The following is a 17,687-nucleotide window of genomic DNA, read 5'->3' on the forward strand; positions in this document are numbered from 1 at the left end:
TTTTTTTGTTTTTAGTAGAGACGGGGTTTCTCCATGTTGGTCAGGCTGGTCTTGAACTCCTGACCTCAGGTGATCCGCCCACCTCGGCCTCCCAAAGTGCTGGGATTACAGGCGTGAGCCACTGCGCCCGGCCTTTCCTCTCCATGCTTTTAAGACTTTCTCTTTAGCACCAGTTTTATGAAATTTGGTTTATGACGTACTTTGGTGGTCTTTTTTTTTTTTTTGAGATGGAGTCTCGCTGTGTTGCCCAGGATGGAGTGCAGTGGCATGATCTCGGCTCACTGCAACCTCTGCCTCCCAGGTTCAAGGGATTCTCCCACCTCAGCTACCCGAGTAACGGATTACAGGTGCGTGCCACCACGCCCAGCTAATTTTAGTATTTTTAGTAGAGACGGGGTTTCACCGTGTTGGCCAGGCTAGTCTCAAACTCCTAACCTCAGGTGATCCACCCACCTCAGCCTCCTGAATGGAATTACAGGCGTGAGCCACTGCCCTTGGCCTGGCTTGCCATTCTATAGACCGCTTGACCCTTCGTGGATCACACCAGAGCTCCCTGCCCCCCACTCCCTCACCCACTGGGGAAGTTAAAGCCACAATGACCTCCAATTCTGACTAACAGCCAGCGATGACTGCCCTGAGGGGTGCAGCTGAGGTTGGATGAGCTGTGAAGGCCCAGGGAGCTTGGGTGGATGGCACTCAGGAATGGCAGAAGAGAACCAGGACTGGCATCGGCCTCCCCTGCAGACTCGCAGCCTCCACCATGGGGGGCTTCGTTACCAGTGAGGAACTAAGGCAGAGAGGCCACCTCACTAGTCCAGAAACTTTCTTGCTTGTGGGAGCGAATCTGACTCCATGCCTGTGTTTAACCACAAAGAGTAACAACAATGCCAGCAAAATTGCCGAGTCTGGCACTGTCCACTCTGGATGCTGCTCACATCGTCACAGCCGCCCAGGGGCCCCACACAGGGTGCCTCGGGCACCTGCTGCAGTGGTCAGGGACGCAGGAGGACCCCAGCTGCTGCTCTTGGCCTGCAGGAGTACTGGCTTGTGTCAAGAAAGGGCACCAGGCCACACTGTGCTTGGAGGCTCTGCAAACATTTGCGGAAATGGAAGGACACATCCTTAACTCTTTCAAAACTGAAAGATAGAAGAAACGCTGTTCTTCACTTCCCCTGAAATCAAATCTGTTAACTAGGAGTTTCCCAAACCCAAATCCCCAGGAATCTTGAGCCTAAATTTAGCTTATCCTTGGAAGGTCACCGGATTACCCTGGGGCAGGGTCAGCCAGCAGCTGCTCAAGATAAACTTCGGTTTTCTGCAGACTCAGGCTTTTCTCACACACAATTAATGAGATCCTGCCATACTTCCCCTGGGAAAGCAGAACAATGGCTGGGGGTGAGCAGGTGGCCTTGGCAGTGCTCTGCCCCAAGGGCCCTTTGCCAGAGATCAGGGGTTTGTGTCCCTGCCTAACCAGGACACCTCCAATCTCTACCTGCAGGCCCTGGACCACTGTAGCACTGTGGACACAAGGCCGCTTCTGCCCCTTTGGTCGCTGAGCTCCTTCCCACCTCTGGGAACTTGCACTGGCTATTGCTTCTGCTCTGCCTGGAACTTCTTCCCCAGATCCCTGTGAAATGTCACCTCTTCAGAGAGGCCTTCGCCACTGTCTTTCCTGCCCAGTTCTTGGTTGATAGGTTCCTGTCAGCTCCTTCTGGGCAGGAGCTTCTTGTGCTGTGTGCTCTGCCTAGAGACAGTGCTTGCCATGAAGTAGGTGGGCAGACCCTCCATGAGTGGCAGGAAAGGTGGGTGCACCCTCATGCCCCTCTGGAGTCTGGCCTGGGCCACTCAGAGGCCAGCCTCCATCTGAGGTGTGTTTGTCTGGGGTAGTGTCAGCCCCTGCGGCCCTCTCTGGGCCTCTCTGCATTGGCATTGTTCCATTGCAGCCTGGGGCCTCGACCAAAATAGTGGGGTCAGGGTAGAAATCAGATTGTGAAAGGTGAAGCCTGAGACTCCTCTGCCATGTCCCTGAGATGCTGTGAGGCTGCCGCCAAAGAAACGTGAGCTTGCTGGGGCCACCCTAGGGCGCCAGCTAGGAGAGAAGAAAAACAGGCAGCCAGGTGAGAAGGGAGAGCCTTGGGCTGGCTGCAGCTCCAAGCTGGCTAGAGGGCGACAGGCAGCCTCCTGTGCAGGACAGACACATGAAGACAGCCGCTCTGTGGAGGTTATTCCTGGATACTGGGTGGGAAAGTCGGCAAGCAAACGGACAGGTCCAGCTCAAGCTTCTAAAAGCAATGCTGGGGGACGGCGCAGTAAGGTGTTCCTGGGAATGACCTCGGCAACACAGAAGATGACCTCGGCAACTTAGAAGATGAGCAGGACCCAACCTGACAGACCCACACTGCGGGCAGAAGAGGCCAAGGTAAGAGACGGCCCATGTGAGGCCCATAGGCAGGTAAGTCTGCTGGGGCAGAGTGTGTGCTCAGGGCCACACCAAGCCTGGTGGCTGGACTGGCCAGTCCTAGTGCATGCAGGTACACATCAATCCAGTTGCTCTGGGAATCGGCTCTTCGTCCATGGGCAATGTGAGCCATGGAGGGCCTTAGGTAGGGTGAGGCCCAGGAGAGGGGCCTGGTGGGGTGGCCTAGCTGGGCAAGGGCAGGTCCCTGATGACCTGAGCAGGCCGTAGCAGTCATCCCAGGAAGATGGTGGCATGGAAGGGCTGGGAGTAGGGGGATCTAGGGAAGGTCCCTGGGCTTGGGTTGGGGGTAGTAAGAGTGAGAGGGTGGGTGGGTCAGCTGTACCCCTGGAGTACACAGAGGAGGAGATGTCCAGGAGGGTCTGTAGAGGAAGAGGTGTGGCCCATGGGTCTGCAGCAGGAGGAAGGCAGTGACTAAAGTGATAGCTGGGAGAAGGCAGTGGTCCTCAGAGCCATACCTGGTGGGGAGGCCACGTGGGGCTGAGCAAAGAGGGTACAATTTCCTTCCAGCCTCAGGGCTGGGCACACTCGCCTTCAGAACCTCCCCACACTAGGTGAGCCAGACGCTGGCCTTATCTCATTTACCATCTCAGCGCCAACTGAAGGGGGAGAAGGGAAACAGGCCCCAGGAGGGAGAAAGTCATCAAAGCTCCCACATCTGTGACCAGCGTCAGTGCCATACTTTTTCTATGGAGGGTCCTGTCCAATGGAACTGAGCACGGACCAGATAAAAGAACTGGGCACCCAGTGGCCTCAGTCCAGGGCCTGGAGTTCAAACTTTACTGGAAACAAAGGGGCCGACAGAGATTGGGGAAAGAACTGCTAGAAAGGGGCTGGTGCCCCCATGGGGCTGTGGGTTTTGGAGCCTGGTGCCCCCACCTGAGCCTCAGGGGGCCCGGAGTGTCCACCCCAGTGGACCTTTCGAGAAATGGCTGGGCCATTGTGCAGAAGAATGCCCGGAAATCCCGCGCCTCCCTCCTCCAGCAAGGATGGGGGCTCTTCCTCCTGGCCAGGAAACTCCAAGTTGGCTTCCGGAGGGTGGCCTGGGGGCTGGGGTGCCAGGGACACCATCGCTACTGGTGGGAGGGCAGGGCACAGCCCCTCCGTGTCCCTTTGTCTCTCCTGTCTGAAGGCCAGAGCAGGCTGCTAGGCCTGGGGCCACCACTGCCCCTGGGTGTACACCCAGTATGCTGGGTCACTGGGAACTTCCTGAAGTGGTGTCACCTGAGCTGGGCCCCCAAGGATGGGGTGCGGGCAGTACCGCAGGAAGAGGAACAGCCCCTGTGAAGATTGAGAGGTCTGGGAAGCCCCTGCGGCTTGGGAGAGTGGGGGTCACCAGGCAGGGGGAGAAAGCCCCTGTGCCACCGCTTTGTGCCAGAGACTCAGGCTGCAGAGAGGCAGTGAGTGGCATGGGGGGTGAGGCTGGGGCCCTGGGCCTGACCTCTACACGCCTGCCTGGCCTCTCCGTTTGCCATGGGATGAGAGAGACAGTGCCGGGACTCAGAGCGGAGCTGGAGAGTAAGAGTGCGAGAAAGGGCCTGGGTGGGGCTTGGACTCCGGAAGGGGCTTTCTGGAGAGCCCCCCTACGCGGGCCTCTACAGCGGTGACGGGGTGGGAGGCTTCTGCAAACCTTGGTCAGGGAAGTGGAGCTGGCTCGGGTGGAAGAGACCACCAGGCTCAGTCTGGGATGTGGCAATGGACTGGGTGGTGCAGGCTGGGGGTCAAGCGCCTTCTGAAGTGACGGGGCCGGGACACGCAGGGAGGCGGCCCAAGAAGCGCGCCCTAGGCCAGCCCAGAATGCGCTTGGCCGCGACTAGGACAACGGCGGGTGGGGTTGGGGGCGGCGGCCGGGCGGGGAGCGGTCCCGCGCCCTCAGCTACCCCTCAAGAGCCGTTCTTTCCCTAACTTCAGCTGCCAGGGGCTCTGTGATTGGCTGCGAGACGACGGCCCGCGCACGGATTGGCTGCTTAGGGCCGGGGGGCTGGGCCTGGGGGACAGAATCCGCCCCCGAACCTTCAAAGAGGGTACCCCCCGGCAGGAGCTGGCAGACCTAGGAGGTGCGACAGGCCTGCGGGGCAAACGGACTGGGGCCAAGAGCCGGGAGCGCGGGCGCAGAGGCACCAGGGCCCGCCCAGGGCGCCGCGCAGCACGGCCTTGGGGGTTCTGCGGGCCTTCGGGTGCGCGTCTCGCCTCTAGCCATGGGGTCCGCAGCGTTGGAGATCCTGGGCCTGGTGCTGTGCCTGGTGGGCTGGGGGGGTCTGATCCTGGCGTGCGGGCTGCCCATGTGGCAGGTGACCGCCTTCCTGGACCACAACATCGTGACGGCGCAGACCACCTGGAAGGGGCTGTGGATGTCGTGCGTGGTGCAGAGCACGGGGCACATGCAGTGCAAGGTGTACGACTCGGTGCTGGCTCTGAGCACCGAGGTGCAGGCGGCGCGGGCGCTCACCGTGGGTGCCGTGCTGCTGGCGTTCGTTGCGCTCTTCGTGACCCTGGCGGGCGCGCAGTGCACCACTTGCGTGGCCCCGGGCCCGGCCAAGGCGCGTGTGGCCCTCACGGGAGGCGTGCTCTACCTGCTTTGCGGGCTGCTGGCGCTCGTGCCACTCTGCTGGTTCGCCAACATTGTCGTCCGCGAGTTCTACGACCCGTCTGTGCCCGTGTCGCAGAAGTACGAGCTGGGCGCAGCGCTGTACATCGGCTGGGCGGCCACCGCGCTGCTCATGGTAGGCGGCTGCCTCTTGTGCTGCGGAGCCTGGGTCTGCACCGGCCGTCCCGACCTCAGCTTCCCCGTGAAGTACTCAGCGCCGCGGCGGCCCACGGCCACCGGCGACTACGACAAGAAGAACTACGTCTGAGGGCGCTGGGCACGGCGGGGCCCCTCCTGCCAGCCACGCCTGCGAGGCGTTGGATGAGCCTGGGGAGCCCCGCATGGACCGCGGCTTCCGCCGGGTAGCGCGGCGCGCAGGCTCCGCGGAACGTCCGGCTCTGCGCCCTGACGCGGCCCCTGGATCGGCTCCTGCCTGCGCCCGCAGCTGGCCTTCTCCTGCCACCAGCCGGGCCCTGCCCTTAACAGACGGACTGAACAGTTTCCTTTTCTGTGCGCGGCGCTGTTTCCATAGGCAGAGCGGGTGTCAGACTGAGGATTTCGCTTCCCCTCCAAGACGCTGGGGGTCTTGGCTGCTGCCTTACTTCCCAGAGGCTCCTGCTGACTTCGGAGGGGCGGATGGAGAGCCCAGGGCCCCCACCGGAGAGATGTGTACAGCTGGTCTTTACTCCATCAGCAGGGCCCGAGCCCAGGGACCAGTGACTTGGCCTGGACCTCCCGGTCTCACTCCAGCTCATCTCCCCAGGCAAGGCTTGCGGGCACCGGAGCTTGAGAGCGGGCGGGAGTGGGAAGGCTAAGAATCTGCTTAGTAAATGGTTTGAACTCTCTCTCACCTGTGTCCTGTTCTCTGTCCAGCCATCATCCATGTCCAGCAGCCCCATTCATCACCCACCAGCCCCACCCTCCCAAGGACTCCTGTGGAGACCTCCTCCCAGGGCTGGAGGCTGGGGCCCTTTTCCCCATCCTCCCTGCCACCTTCCCACCAGGTGGGAGACACAGCCACCACTTACTACAGCCCAGAAAGGCAGGATCTGCGGTCAGAAGAGCCGCTGCTGCGTCATGGGGCCCTGGAGCCCGGGATGGGACAGGGGCGGGGGCAGCGGCAGACCCCAGCAGAAGATACGGGGTGAAGCGCCCTCAACACAGGCTGGTGAGTGGGTCCTGCAATGTGGGAAGTGCTGAGGGTGACCAGCCAGGCCGCTGGCTTCTCCCAGAAAGGGCCAAGCCCCACACAGCACAGGGAGGTTTTCCACTGCCCTCTCAGGGCTTGCCTAGTCCCAGGTCTCAAGTGGCCACAGAGGTCTGTAGAATCCCCGACCAGGCCCTTTCCAACGGTGGGTGGGGCAGGAACAGGGGTGAATGTAGGACGCGCCGGTCAACAGTGGGGTTGCCATGGGAGGAGGTGCTGGCAGCTGGTTGCCCGGAGTACCGAGCTTGGCTCTAGCCCCTCGTCCTGGCTCCTCTGCCAGTCCTAGTGTAGCTCCCTACAGAGCCTGTGCCCACCCTGCTGGCCTGGCACCCTGCCCAGAATGGTGCTCACAACCAGCACCTGTGCCAGCCCCTGCTGGGGGCACTCTGGGTAACCTTCCTCCTCCAGGGGCTGTGTGGCCTGGGAGTCAGTGCTGGCCCCTGCCAGGCACCTCGGAATGGGGGCATCCAGAGCCATCTAACATAGCCACTGAGAGCTCATTGTTTTTAGCCTTGTTCTAGGCACTTTGAATTAACACATTTTTAACTTTTGACATAAAGCTAGAAGCAGAAGAGAGCAGCTGATGAAGGGGGCATGCTGCAGGGAAGAGCTCTAAGCCCAGCCGGAAGGGAGACTTGGCATCTGCCCCAGACTGGCCTTGGGGGCCCTGCCCAGAAATGTCTGGGCCACATCCAGTGGCAGGGAGTCTCCTAGGTCTGGCCAGGCTACCATCATGGAGCAGTGGGAGAACCCCAAGAATGCGGGCTGAGTGGCTTAGGGCAGCTGCTGGAATGTGTGGCAGCTTCCTGGGAGCTGCTGTGGAACCAGTCAGTGGGATGAGTTACAGGGAGAGGGGCCCCACGGTGCAGAGGTCCTCAGCAGGCCTGACCTGTGCCCCACCTGGGCCTGTACAACAGGGACCAAGAATAGTCCCCAAGCTTGGGAGTGTGTGATCCCAGAGCTGTGGCCCTGGGCAGAGCCAGAAACAATGGTCCTTACACTCTTGCACCTGGCCACTGGGGCTGGGCAGTTCCAGGTCTGGTGTGTTTGGTCAGAAGCCGAGGCCCAAGGCTGCCTGGGAGGGCTTTCCTAAGAAAGCCTTTTCCTAAGAAAGGAAAGGCATGGGGCTGGGCACAGTGGCTCACGCCTGTAATCCCAGCACTTTGGGAGGCTGAGGTGGGCAGATCACAAGGTCACGACATTGAGATCATCCTGGCCAACATGGTGACACCCGTCTCTACTAAAAATACAAAAATTAGCTGGGCGTGGTGGCACATGCCTGTAATCCCAGCTACTCGGGAGGCTGAGACAGGAGAACCGCTTGAACTTGGGAGGTGGAGGTTGCAGTGTGCCGAGATCACACCACGGCACTCCAGTCTGGTGACAGAGCGAGACTCTTTCTCAAAAAAGAGCGAGACTCTTTCTCAAAAAAAAAGAAAGGAAGGGCATGGAAAGGCAGCTGCACAGCCTTTGAACTCTCCCAAATGGCCAGGGTGGGCAGCTCAAGGGCCCCGGGAAGCTGTGCAAACCACCAGAGGTGAGGGGAGGGGCCCAGCCTCCATTCCAGCTCTCACCCTTTTGTGCCCACTGCCCTTTGCCAAGGGCTGCACCAAGACCAGCCCCACCTACCTGTGTGCTCTTTTCCAGGCCACTTTCTGAGCTTTTCCCCACTGACTTAAAACCTACCCAAATCACTCCTGCCTTCAAAGACCTGGAAAAGAGTGCTGGACGGTGAGACCCACGGGTGGAGGGATGGCTGAGAGGGTGGACTTGCTATGTGGCTGAGGCCAGGTGGACCGGAGGAAGTGGTAGGTGGACAGAGCCAGGTGCTGGCTGGCACCACCAGGCAGTGGCCGGTGCAGGTGCTATGAGAAGGCAGGGATGCCGAGGCGTCCTGACCTCTGTCCACCGCCACCCGGAGGGCCTGGAGGACAGAGTGAGGAGATCTTGTCCTTGGGGCCAATCCCCATGCTGATTTCCTGCCAGGCGCTGAGGGCACCTGGGGCCCAGGACCCATAGGAGGCTCAGGGCACACTCAAGCACTGGCCTCCAGACCAGAGCCACAATGGGGACAGAGCCTAAAATAAGCATTTTATTTAATAAAAAATGGCTTCTACATCTCAAATCATGTCCATAACTTACAATCTAAATGAAAGCCAGTTACATAAATAAGAAGGTCATTCCGGAAGAAATCAAATTCTAGAAAAGAAAACAAGAAAAAACAAGTTTCAAACGATGTTGATGTACCACCAAATTAAACAAACTGCCCAGGTGTTCCCTCTGGGTAGTGCTGCTGAGTAGCCAGGACTGCTTGTGGGGGTGAGGCCACCCCAGACTCGGAGGCCCCTGCTGAGCTCATAGCACCCCTTGTCTGGGCTGAGCTGTCCTACGTCAGAGCTCCTGCCCACTGGCCCAGGCACCTTCTCACCTCACGGACCCCGCCCAGCTGCTCAGCCAGCCCCCTGGTACCCTCCCATGAGGTCTCTCCCTCCATCCCTTGGCACTCTGCTGCTCAGCCCTCCTGGCCCAGGCCACCTGTGCCCCTCAGTGGAAGGACACACAGCAGCATAACATCATCACCAAGCAGGCTGCAGGGGAGGGGTTTGCCTCTAGTGCCCATTCCACTGCTGGAGAGCCCCACCTCTGCCTCCGCCCCACCCTACGCAGTCCTGTGATGCTCACACTCATCGTCTAAGGAGAGAGTGGGCCCCATTTTTGGATGAGGAAACAGGTTGAGCCTGATTAGGTGGCTGGCCCAAGGTCACTGCTGATGAGCCTACAGAACTTGCCAAAAACCCCGAGGGTCTGACTCAGAGCCCCTCCCCCAAAATGGGCCCCATGTAGCCCAGGCCACCCTGAGAGGAACTGTGGGGTCCCTGAGGCCCCCTATGCTGTTGTCAGCAGAAACCCCCACTCCAGCCCCAACAGAACAGGTGCTTGCCCCTGGAGGGATGGACAGACAGATGGACGGACGGATGGGAGAGTGGGGAGGACCCCAGGCCTGGCCCGAGGGACCTCCTGCAACAGAGTCTTGGCAGGACCCATCTGCCACAGCCGCAGCCTCCAGGCTAGGGCTCTGGGAGATGCAGGGCTGGATGTGGCATTCCCTGTGGGGAACCTGGGCTGAGAGATGGTCACAAAGGCACAAGGCAGGCCTATTTCCTGGGAACCCTTAAGAAAGAGGTAGCACATGGGGCAGTGGGAGGTGTCCCGGGACAGTGACCTGCCAGTGAATCCCAATGGGGCCCTCAGGACAGCTGTGTGCTGGTGAAGGCCCCAGCAGAACCGGCGCTTTGGAATTCCCAGCTAAGCGGCTGCCAACAGCTTTGGTTTCTCATGAGCCAAGCACACAAAAGCCCGGATGGCTGCTCTGCGGGCTCTTGCCCAGCGCCTGACACGAAGGCTGTGGGACAGGAGGCTCCAGGTGGCCTTCGAGGGCAGCACCAGGGAGTCTGTGTGTGACATGTGTCACACATGATGCCCAGCCCGAGTGCGGTCAGCAGAGGGTGAATACCAGTTCTTTCTGAAGGGATCGCAGGGGCTTAATGAAATTAGCTGCCTCAAAATGCCCCATTGTGGCCCTGCTGGCAGCCTAAAGACAGATGTGCTTGGGAAAAATGTGTTGGCTCAATCTCAAGAACCCTGCTTCAGTCTGAAACCCAAGTAAAAGCCTCCGTTGAGGGAGCACAGAGCAGGGCATCAGGGTCGGGCTCTGAGGGGGCTGCTGCAGCCGCCCCTGCAGAACCCCTGTAACTCACCCTAGGACAGGAGGGAAATGAGCGCGTCCAGAAACTTGCTCCGATCCTCAGCTTTCAGCTCAATTACTGAAGTAATGAAAGAAAAACAGCTGTGAGAAGGGAGGAGTGGGAACACAAGGCAGGGCACAGAACTCCCCTCCGCTGCCTGCCCTCCACCGCATTCCAAAGTGTGCGGCTCCTCCCGGCCTGTGGTATTCTGCACTCAGTGGTTGTGTCTGTCTTACTGTACTTCATCTTCACAACTGCTGTCTGCACTGCTAGAGAGGTCAGGGCTGGGGCCTGCAGGGAGAACTCCACCCCGGGAAGACAATAGAGGGGACACAGGGAGGGGCCCTACAGACCTGGACAAAGACGGGCCTGCCCACTCCAGCTGGTATGAACCCCCGTCCCCAGAGTGGGTTGTGGAAGTCCTTGGGTGGGGCAGGCCACTTTTGGCTGCACTCTGGCCAATGCCTCGGCTTCAGTGTTCTCTTCCGCACAAGGGGACATGGAGCAAACTGCCCATATCTCACAGGGCCCTCAGGCTCAGCTGAGCATGCAGACTCTCACCACAAAGCAAAATCAGGCCCCAGGATGGGGCTGGCCTGGCCCTGGGAGCCATCTATGCTGCCAGCCACAGCCCCAAGAGCCCCAGACCCAGCCCACGCAAGTGGGCACTAGACACGGCCCACTCTGCACCCTCACCCCTGGCTCTCCACCCTCAGGGAAACCAAGCAGTTCCCAGCCCCAATCCTCCCTGTATAATGAAGGCCAGATATTCTGCAGGCCAGTGGGTGTCCATCCACCTCTCCCACATCACAGGCACTAAAGAGTTAGCAGGGGCTGCTGTGCGGGGTGAACCGATGCCACACAGTGCCACAGCCATGGCTGGGTCTGGCTCAAGGAAGGCAGCTCTGAGATGGCTGAGGCCACTTCAACAAACGCTGGATCTCCCATGACAGTGTCTGTCATTGTTGAGGAATCCGTGGTGATGAGGCAAGAAAATGTCCTTTCTCAGAGGTGCGGGAAGTACTGAGGGTGTTATGAGCTGAACAGTCTCCCCCATATCTCTATGTTGAAGCCCTTACCCCCAGGACCTTAGAACGTGACTGTGGTAATTAAGTTCAAATGGGGTTGTTAGGGTGGGCTCTAATCCAATCTATCTGGTGTCCTTGGAAGATGAAGTGGTTTGGACACAGACACCAGGGAGGTATGCAGAGGGAAGACCACGTGAGGACACAGTGAGAAGGTGGGCATCTGTGTGAGCCAAGGAGAGAGGCCTGAGGAGAAGCCAGCCCTGCCCCACCTTGACCTGGGCCTTCTCACCTCTAGGACTGGGAGGAAACACGTGGTTGAAGCCACCCTGTCTGTGGTACTTTGCTATGGCAGCTTTAGCAAACTAACCTGGGGTGAAATATCAATAAGTCTATTTTACTTTAAAACCTGTCAACAATAATAAGAACGCCAACATAGCCAAATGTGAACCATGTTCCGTGCTGGTGCTGGGGAAGCAGTGGGCAGGCAGGCCCATCCATTCTGGGCTCATCTGACACACAGGTGGGGCCAGTGTCCCAGCTGTCTCACAGGTAGCACCTATCACGACACACACCCCGGCCTGTGGAGAGGTGGCTGGCGCAGCATGGGTTGGTGTCCTGGGTCATCACGGGCCCTGCTGTTCCCTCACCCCACGAAACAGAAACAACCCAACCCTGACAGGTGAGATCAGGGCCCAGGGGCCCTGGTGGCCAGTCCCCTAGGCTTGCTGGGAAAGTGATCCTTAGCACTGGCTGTAAGGCCACAGCCAGGCCAGTCATTCCCTGGGAAACACTTTTTCCCTCTAAGGGGCCTGAGGTTCACCAGAGCTCCCTGAGCCACCAGGAGTAGCCTGTCCCAGGGCCAGATCTGGAAGGTCAAGAGGGCTGCTGGCCAGGCTCCTCCAGCCATGCCAACTTGCCTGGTTCCAGGGCCTGCAGTAGCCTCAAAGGGTCAGGTGGGAAAGTGTGGCAGAGTGGCAGGAGACTCTCACCTGAGAGGTCAAAATGGTTGTGCAGCATCCGGGAGCTGGTGCTTTCCGCTGCCTTCTCAAATGCCCGCCCAAAAAAGCTGCTGACACACAAGACATGTCAGGGGCCAGGCTGCCTGCAATGGACCCTTCCCACCCCCGCCCCAGGACAGACACTAGAGGCAAATAGCACTCTACTCAGCAGGGCTAATAAGCTGACAACCCCAACACCCCCGACACTCCAGTCCCAGGACAAGTGGAAGCTGCTCACTTCTTCCTGTCCGAGCTGTCGGTCTCTGGGGGGATGCCCACCACGGTGACTGTGCCATGCTCCACGCTCAGGGGGGCAGCCATCACCAGGGGCAGCAGCTTGCAGCGCCGGTTCTTTGTCTATGGAGTTGGAGAGCACCCTCCGTCAGGGTATGGTGGGCCCCAGCTCAACACTCAGAGCCCAGAGCCCGACAGCGCCCAGTCGCTCCACTCCCCAAAGCCTCCAGGGACGCTGTCACCAGAGGAGACGCCTTGGTCCCCACCCAGCCACCCCAAGTTAGATGTCCAAGGCCAGCGTCTAACTCCCAGTCCAGGGAGCTCTCCAAGCACCTGCCCTCCCGTACCCACAGCATGGTACTATGGCTGTGATGCTGTGTCCCCAAGCCTCCTTGTCTATCAGCCTAGTGCCACTGCCCCTTGGTTGTTTGTTGCAGGGAGCCTGCCCTGCTATCCCCTCCCTCACCTCCTTCAGGTCCTGTGGCAGCTGCCACCTTCCCCAGGAGGCCCCAGCCCACCCCGCCTCGTCCCGCTCCATCCCCTGGCAGCACATCCCCTCATCTTAACCGCAGCTGCCACTCCTCGTCCCCCCTCACTGGCACGCTCCCTCAGGATAAAGGTTTAGGGTTTCCTTCTCTGCTGTGCCTGCTGCACCCACACCCTATAGTCCAGGTGACCAGTATTCCTGGTGTGTCTAGGACTGAGGGGTGTCCCAGGATGTGCACCAGGATGGGCAGTCACTCCACAACAGGGCCGGGCAGGTGGTGGATGTTCAATACATGTCTGGTAAATGAATGGATCCTGTAAAGTGGGTATGTGTTCACCCACTTCACGGATGAGGAAACTGAGGCTCAGGTCAGATCATCTACCTCACGTCACACAACTGGCAAATGAGGAGGCTGATCTTTGAACACAGCCTAGAGGACGTCAAGGCCCATCCTCTGTCCCTAGTTTATCTTTGACATTACCTGGTTGATAGAACACATGCCATTTGTCATCATTTTACTGGTTAGTTCAGCAGCAAAAGAAAAGTTCAACTTCCTGTTAGCACATTTTGTTTGAAATAGCCCCCAGCATAAACTCTCATCCTCGAAGCAGAGGAGGACTTCAATTATTGAAAAGTCACATCTGGGAAGAGCCCCATGTCGGCTAGGTGAGGACCCCTGCCCTAAGGCCAGCCAAGTTAGGAGTGTGTTCCACGCCAACGCAGAGGGGGTTAGGCCACACAGAAGACAAAGCCAGGCACAGGAAATCAGCCTAGTGGACAAGCTGTTGCTGGGAAGCCAGTCGGTGCTACAACCATCCCGCTTTCCCTGACCTGCAACAATAGGACACAAGCCCCAGCCCTGTTCACTCTGCAAGGGCCCCTCCCTACTCCTCTGAGTGACTTAGACAGCCAGTGATGAATCAGAGCTTGAGAGAGCTGGAAGGTTCCTAGGGGTCAGCTGAGAAAAAGACAGCTCAGAAAAAGTAATGGATGTGCCTAGACCTTGCAGCTGGTCAACAGCCACAGGCACCCCAAGGCCAGCATCTAACTCCCCGTCCAGGGAGCTCTCCAAGCACCTGCCCTCCTGTACCCACAGCACCCGCCTGACCCCTCACCGAACACACAAAGGACTTGAGCAGGTGTTTGCTGAGCAGGCTTAGGGATGCCGGCCTAGAGAACAGCATGACATCTGGAGTGCCCTGCAGAGGCAAGACAGGTGGTCAGACGAAGCCACTGGTGCTGTGACCAGGCGCCCGTGCTCTGTGGGAAGCCTGACCTCCATGAGAGAGCAGTACAGGAAAGGCCCCTGGGAGATGACGAGGTTGGTGCAAAGGCAGCTGGCAATGGTCTGCTGGGTGGCTCGCAGCTGCTTCTTGGCGAGTTCCAGGCCATGGTACAGCTTGTCCAGGTTACTCCTGTAACAGGGCAGATACATGGCTTTGGTGGTGCTTGTCAGGAACTCCTGCTAAAATACCAAAGTCACAAATAGATTGCTTGGTTCCTGGTTCAGGAAGAGGTTTGGGGATAAGAATTTATCTTCTGTCCCTCCTGAGTTCTCTTTCACATGAAAGGAATTTTTTAAAATGTATAAACCCACAGCAATGCAAATGAGAGGTGGAGGGGGTGCAAGTATCAGAAGACAGGAGACTAAAAGCCAACAGAGGGAAGATCCTGAAGGCCCTGGAGGACTCTGACACAGGGGAGGCTTGGGCAAGGGCTGGAGGTTGGACAAGGGATCCCCTCAAACCCAACAGATAGATTTTTACTCTTCCCCGCAAAAAGGGAGGCTCCCCTCTGAGTACATGAAATGTACCGTCTGTGGATAAGTAGAGTCCTCAAGCAAAGCCTCTGGGCCCTACAGTGGGGAGTCCCAAAGTGTCACAGTTGGCTCCTGCCTGCTAAGGTGAAACGATGTCTTATGACCAGTAAGCTGTGCCCAGATACCCATGGCTCAGCCAAGGGTCCACGATCCCCTTCTTGAATATGAAAGACATCAGACCATTTGAGAAATGCCTATGGCCTGAAAAAATAACCCTGAAGGAAACAGATAATTTGGAGAACAAAAGAAAGTTAAAATGAACTCTAATTAATGTCTTCAGAGAGATGTGCGCAACTCTTACATTCCTAAACCAAGAACAGGATGCTATGAAAAAGGAAGAGTTAAAAACTAGGAAATGTTGATGGAAATTAAAACAGTTGCAAAAGATAAAATATTCACTCCAAGTCCAGAGGATAAGTCAAGAAAAACTTCCTCAACATAGATAACAAGACAAAGCTATGGAAAATGTAAGGCAAAAAAATAAGACAGAGCATCATCATTCCAGGAAGCCTGAAAAGCAAGAATAAAAAACACAGATGTTTTCTGTGGGGGGAATAGTAAAGAAATAGTAAAATAAAGATATTGTCAGATATATAAGAACTCAGAAAGTTTATCTCACATGCGCCCTTTCTTTGAATTTTACTTAAGAACTGTGCTCTAATTTAATGAGGGAGTAAATGAAACAAAGATGAAGATCCCAAGAAACACTGGACCAAACTAAGAGGCACAGCCAAGATTTGGACATCCATGGGGACAGTGGAAAGCAGGCCTTGAGAGCTGTAGGTCCAGGCTGTGGTGGGAAGACAGAACCCCAGACTCTCCAGCAAAAAGGGGCTCAGAGAAAAACAGCTGGAAGGAGTTTGGAGGAGAAAAAAATGGATGCGATAAAGGAGGTAATTAAAAACAGCAGGAAAAACAAAGAGCTGTGCCAGATAGTAATCTATTACTACACATGATTGTCTCTGGAATAGTTTATTAGCACAATAAAGTAAAACTATTTGTTTACTTTCAACTTTTAAAATCAACCTATAACCAAAGATAAGACAATTTATATGTTTTTCTCTAACCCAAAATTGTTATCAGTCTTGAAAACGTAAAAGCACAAATTTCAGAAAGTACTGAGCAGCGCTGAAGAGCAAAGTAAGGCTGTTTCTACAGCTTGGATATTTGTCCCCTCAAAACCTCATGTTGAAATCTAATCCAAGATCTTAGAGGTGGGGTCTAGTGGGAAGTGTTGGGTCACGGGGCAGACCCCTCATGAATAGATGAATGCTCTCCCTGGGGCTAGGGGGTATAAGTAAGTTCTTACTCTATTAGTTCCAGTGACAGCTGGTTGTTAAAAAGAGCCTAGTACCTTCCTCCTCTCTCTTCCTTCCTCCATTACCACATGGTCTCTGCACACACCAGCTCCCCTTCTGCCATGAGTGGAAGCAGCCTGAGGCCCTCACCAGATGCAGATGCCCAATCTTGAGCGTTCCAGCCATCAGAATTGTGAGCCAAATAAACCTTTTCTCTTTATAAATTACCCAGCCTCAGGTATTCCTTTATAGCAACACAAAATGGACTAAGAGTGTTTTAAATATCCTTTTCTTACAAAGTAGGGAGACAAGACACTCATGATGAAAGAAGACATAAATATGTTAAAGTTACAAAGAAGTTAAAAATAGTGGCAAAACTGTACCAACAGGAGGGAAGTGGACAAGAGTGGGATAAATGCTCCTTTGTCATAGCAGGAAGTTGGTAGACAATGTCTAAAGCCTACCCATCAATGCTGGGACGATGGCAGCAACAGTGGTAAAATAGTTTTTGGATTTTCCCAAATTTCTAGATAAAAGTAGAGCAACTAGATTGCAAAACCAAAAACCCAGGACCCACATTTGCAACAAATTAAGAGAACAAGGGAACACTTGAAAGCCCAAAGTGTAAGCAGGTAAAAAGAGACCATGAACAGCCAGACAGGTATACTATCTACATCAGTGCAAGAGAAAGCCGAGAGGTAGTGAGACCTAAGAAGACTTAAAACTCCAGGCAACTGGAAAGCAGTGGCCCAAACTAAGAGTTTTGCCCTGTGCAAGAGCAGGTGAGTGCAGTGGGCCAAGGGAAAGTTTAAGGAGCCTCCCTAGAGTGCAAGGAGTCCTGGTAATGAGCAAGGGGTCTTATTAAACAGCAAGGGAGCCTGGTAAAGTATAAGGGGGCATGGTAAAGAGCAAGGGGCCTTGGTAAAGTGTAAGGAGACTATAGTAAAGAGTAAGGGGCCCAGCCTGACCAACATGTCTCTACAAAAAATACAAAAATTAGCCAGGTGCAGTGGCACATACCTGCAGCCCCAGCTACCTGGGAGGCAGAGGTTGCAGTGAGTGGAAATCGTGCCACTGGACGCCAGCTTAAGTGACAGAGTAAGACCCTGTCTCAAAAAAAAAAAAAAAAAAAAAAACCTCCAATGAATCATACTCCTAATGTAAGGGCTAAAACTATAAAAGTGTTAGTAGAAAAAATAATGTGAAATCTTCATGACCTTGGGTTAGGCAATGGTTTCTTAGATACGACACCAAAAACACAAGAAACAAAGGAAAAAGTGGGTAACTTAAATGTCATCAAAATTAACAAATCTTATACTTCACAGGACACTGCTAAAGTGAAAAGCCAGCCTACGGAATGGGAGAAAATACTTGCAAATTACTTATCTGATAAGGGATTTGTATATAGAATATATAAAAGTTTTAGGCTGGGCACAGTGGTTCATACCTATAATCCCAGTGCTTTGGGAGGCCAAGGCTGGAAGATTGCTTGAGCCCAGGAGTTTGAGACCAGCCTGAGCAACATGGCAAGACCTCATCTCTATTAAAAATTTAAAAATTAGCAGGTGTGGTAGCTCCTGCCTATAATCCCACCTACTCAGGAGGCTGAGGTGGGAGGATGGCTTGAGCCAAGGAGTTTGAGGCTGCAGTGAGCCATGACTGCACCACTGCACTCCAGCTTGAGCAACACAGTGACACCCTGTCTCAAAAAAAAAAAAAAAAAGACAAAGGACTTGAATAGACAATTCTCCTAACAAGATACACAAATGACCAATAAGCACATGAGAAGATGCTCAACACTATTAGT

The 17,687-nt window shown here is 55.7% G+C and overlaps 2 protein-coding genes across 5 annotated transcripts in view; one reads left to right on the top strand and one right to left on the bottom strand.

The window, feature by feature from the left end:
* The first annotated feature begins 1,374 nt into the window (after nt 1-1,374).
* Nucleotides 1,375-5,908, top strand: CLDN5 (claudin 5). The gene is made up of 2 exons (XM_003280357.4): nt 1,375-2,419; nt 4,388-5,908. The coding sequence occupies exon 2, from the start codon at nt 4,675-4,677 to the stop codon at nt 5,329-5,331; it is 657 nt and encodes a 218-aa protein (XP_003280405.2). The 5' UTR covers nt 1,375-2,419; nt 4,388-4,674; the 3' UTR covers nt 5,332-5,908.
* Nucleotides 5,909-8,336: 2,428 nt separating this feature from the next.
* CDC45 (cell division cycle 45) overlaps nt 8,337-17,687 on the bottom strand; it is a 41,099-nt gene continuing 31,748 nt past the window's right edge. For 3 of the 4 annotated variants that reach the window (XM_003280355.3, XM_030815861.1, XM_030815860.1), the window contains 6 exons: nt 14,040-14,178; nt 13,879-13,962; nt 12,281-12,399; nt 12,034-12,110; nt 10,029-10,094; nt 8,337-8,469 (listed from right to left, as the gene is read on the bottom strand). In XM_003280355.3, the coding sequence (XP_003280403.1) occupies nt 10,030-10,094; nt 12,034-12,110; nt 12,281-12,399; nt 13,879-13,962; nt 14,040-14,178 (484 nt within the window). In that variant the 3' untranslated portion in view covers nt 8,337-8,469; nt 10,029. The remainder of the gene's footprint in view (nt 8,470-10,028; nt 10,095-12,033; nt 12,111-12,280; nt 12,400-13,878; nt 13,963-14,039; nt 14,179-17,687) is intronic. The other variant, XM_030815862.1, reaches the window with a different exon arrangement.

The sequence above is a fragment of the Nomascus leucogenys genome, chromosome 7b (assembly GCF_006542625.1).
Source record: "Nomascus leucogenys isolate Asia chromosome 7b, Asia_NLE_v1, whole genome shotgun sequence".
NCBI lineage: Eukaryota > Metazoa > Chordata > Mammalia > Primates > Hylobatidae > Nomascus > Nomascus leucogenys.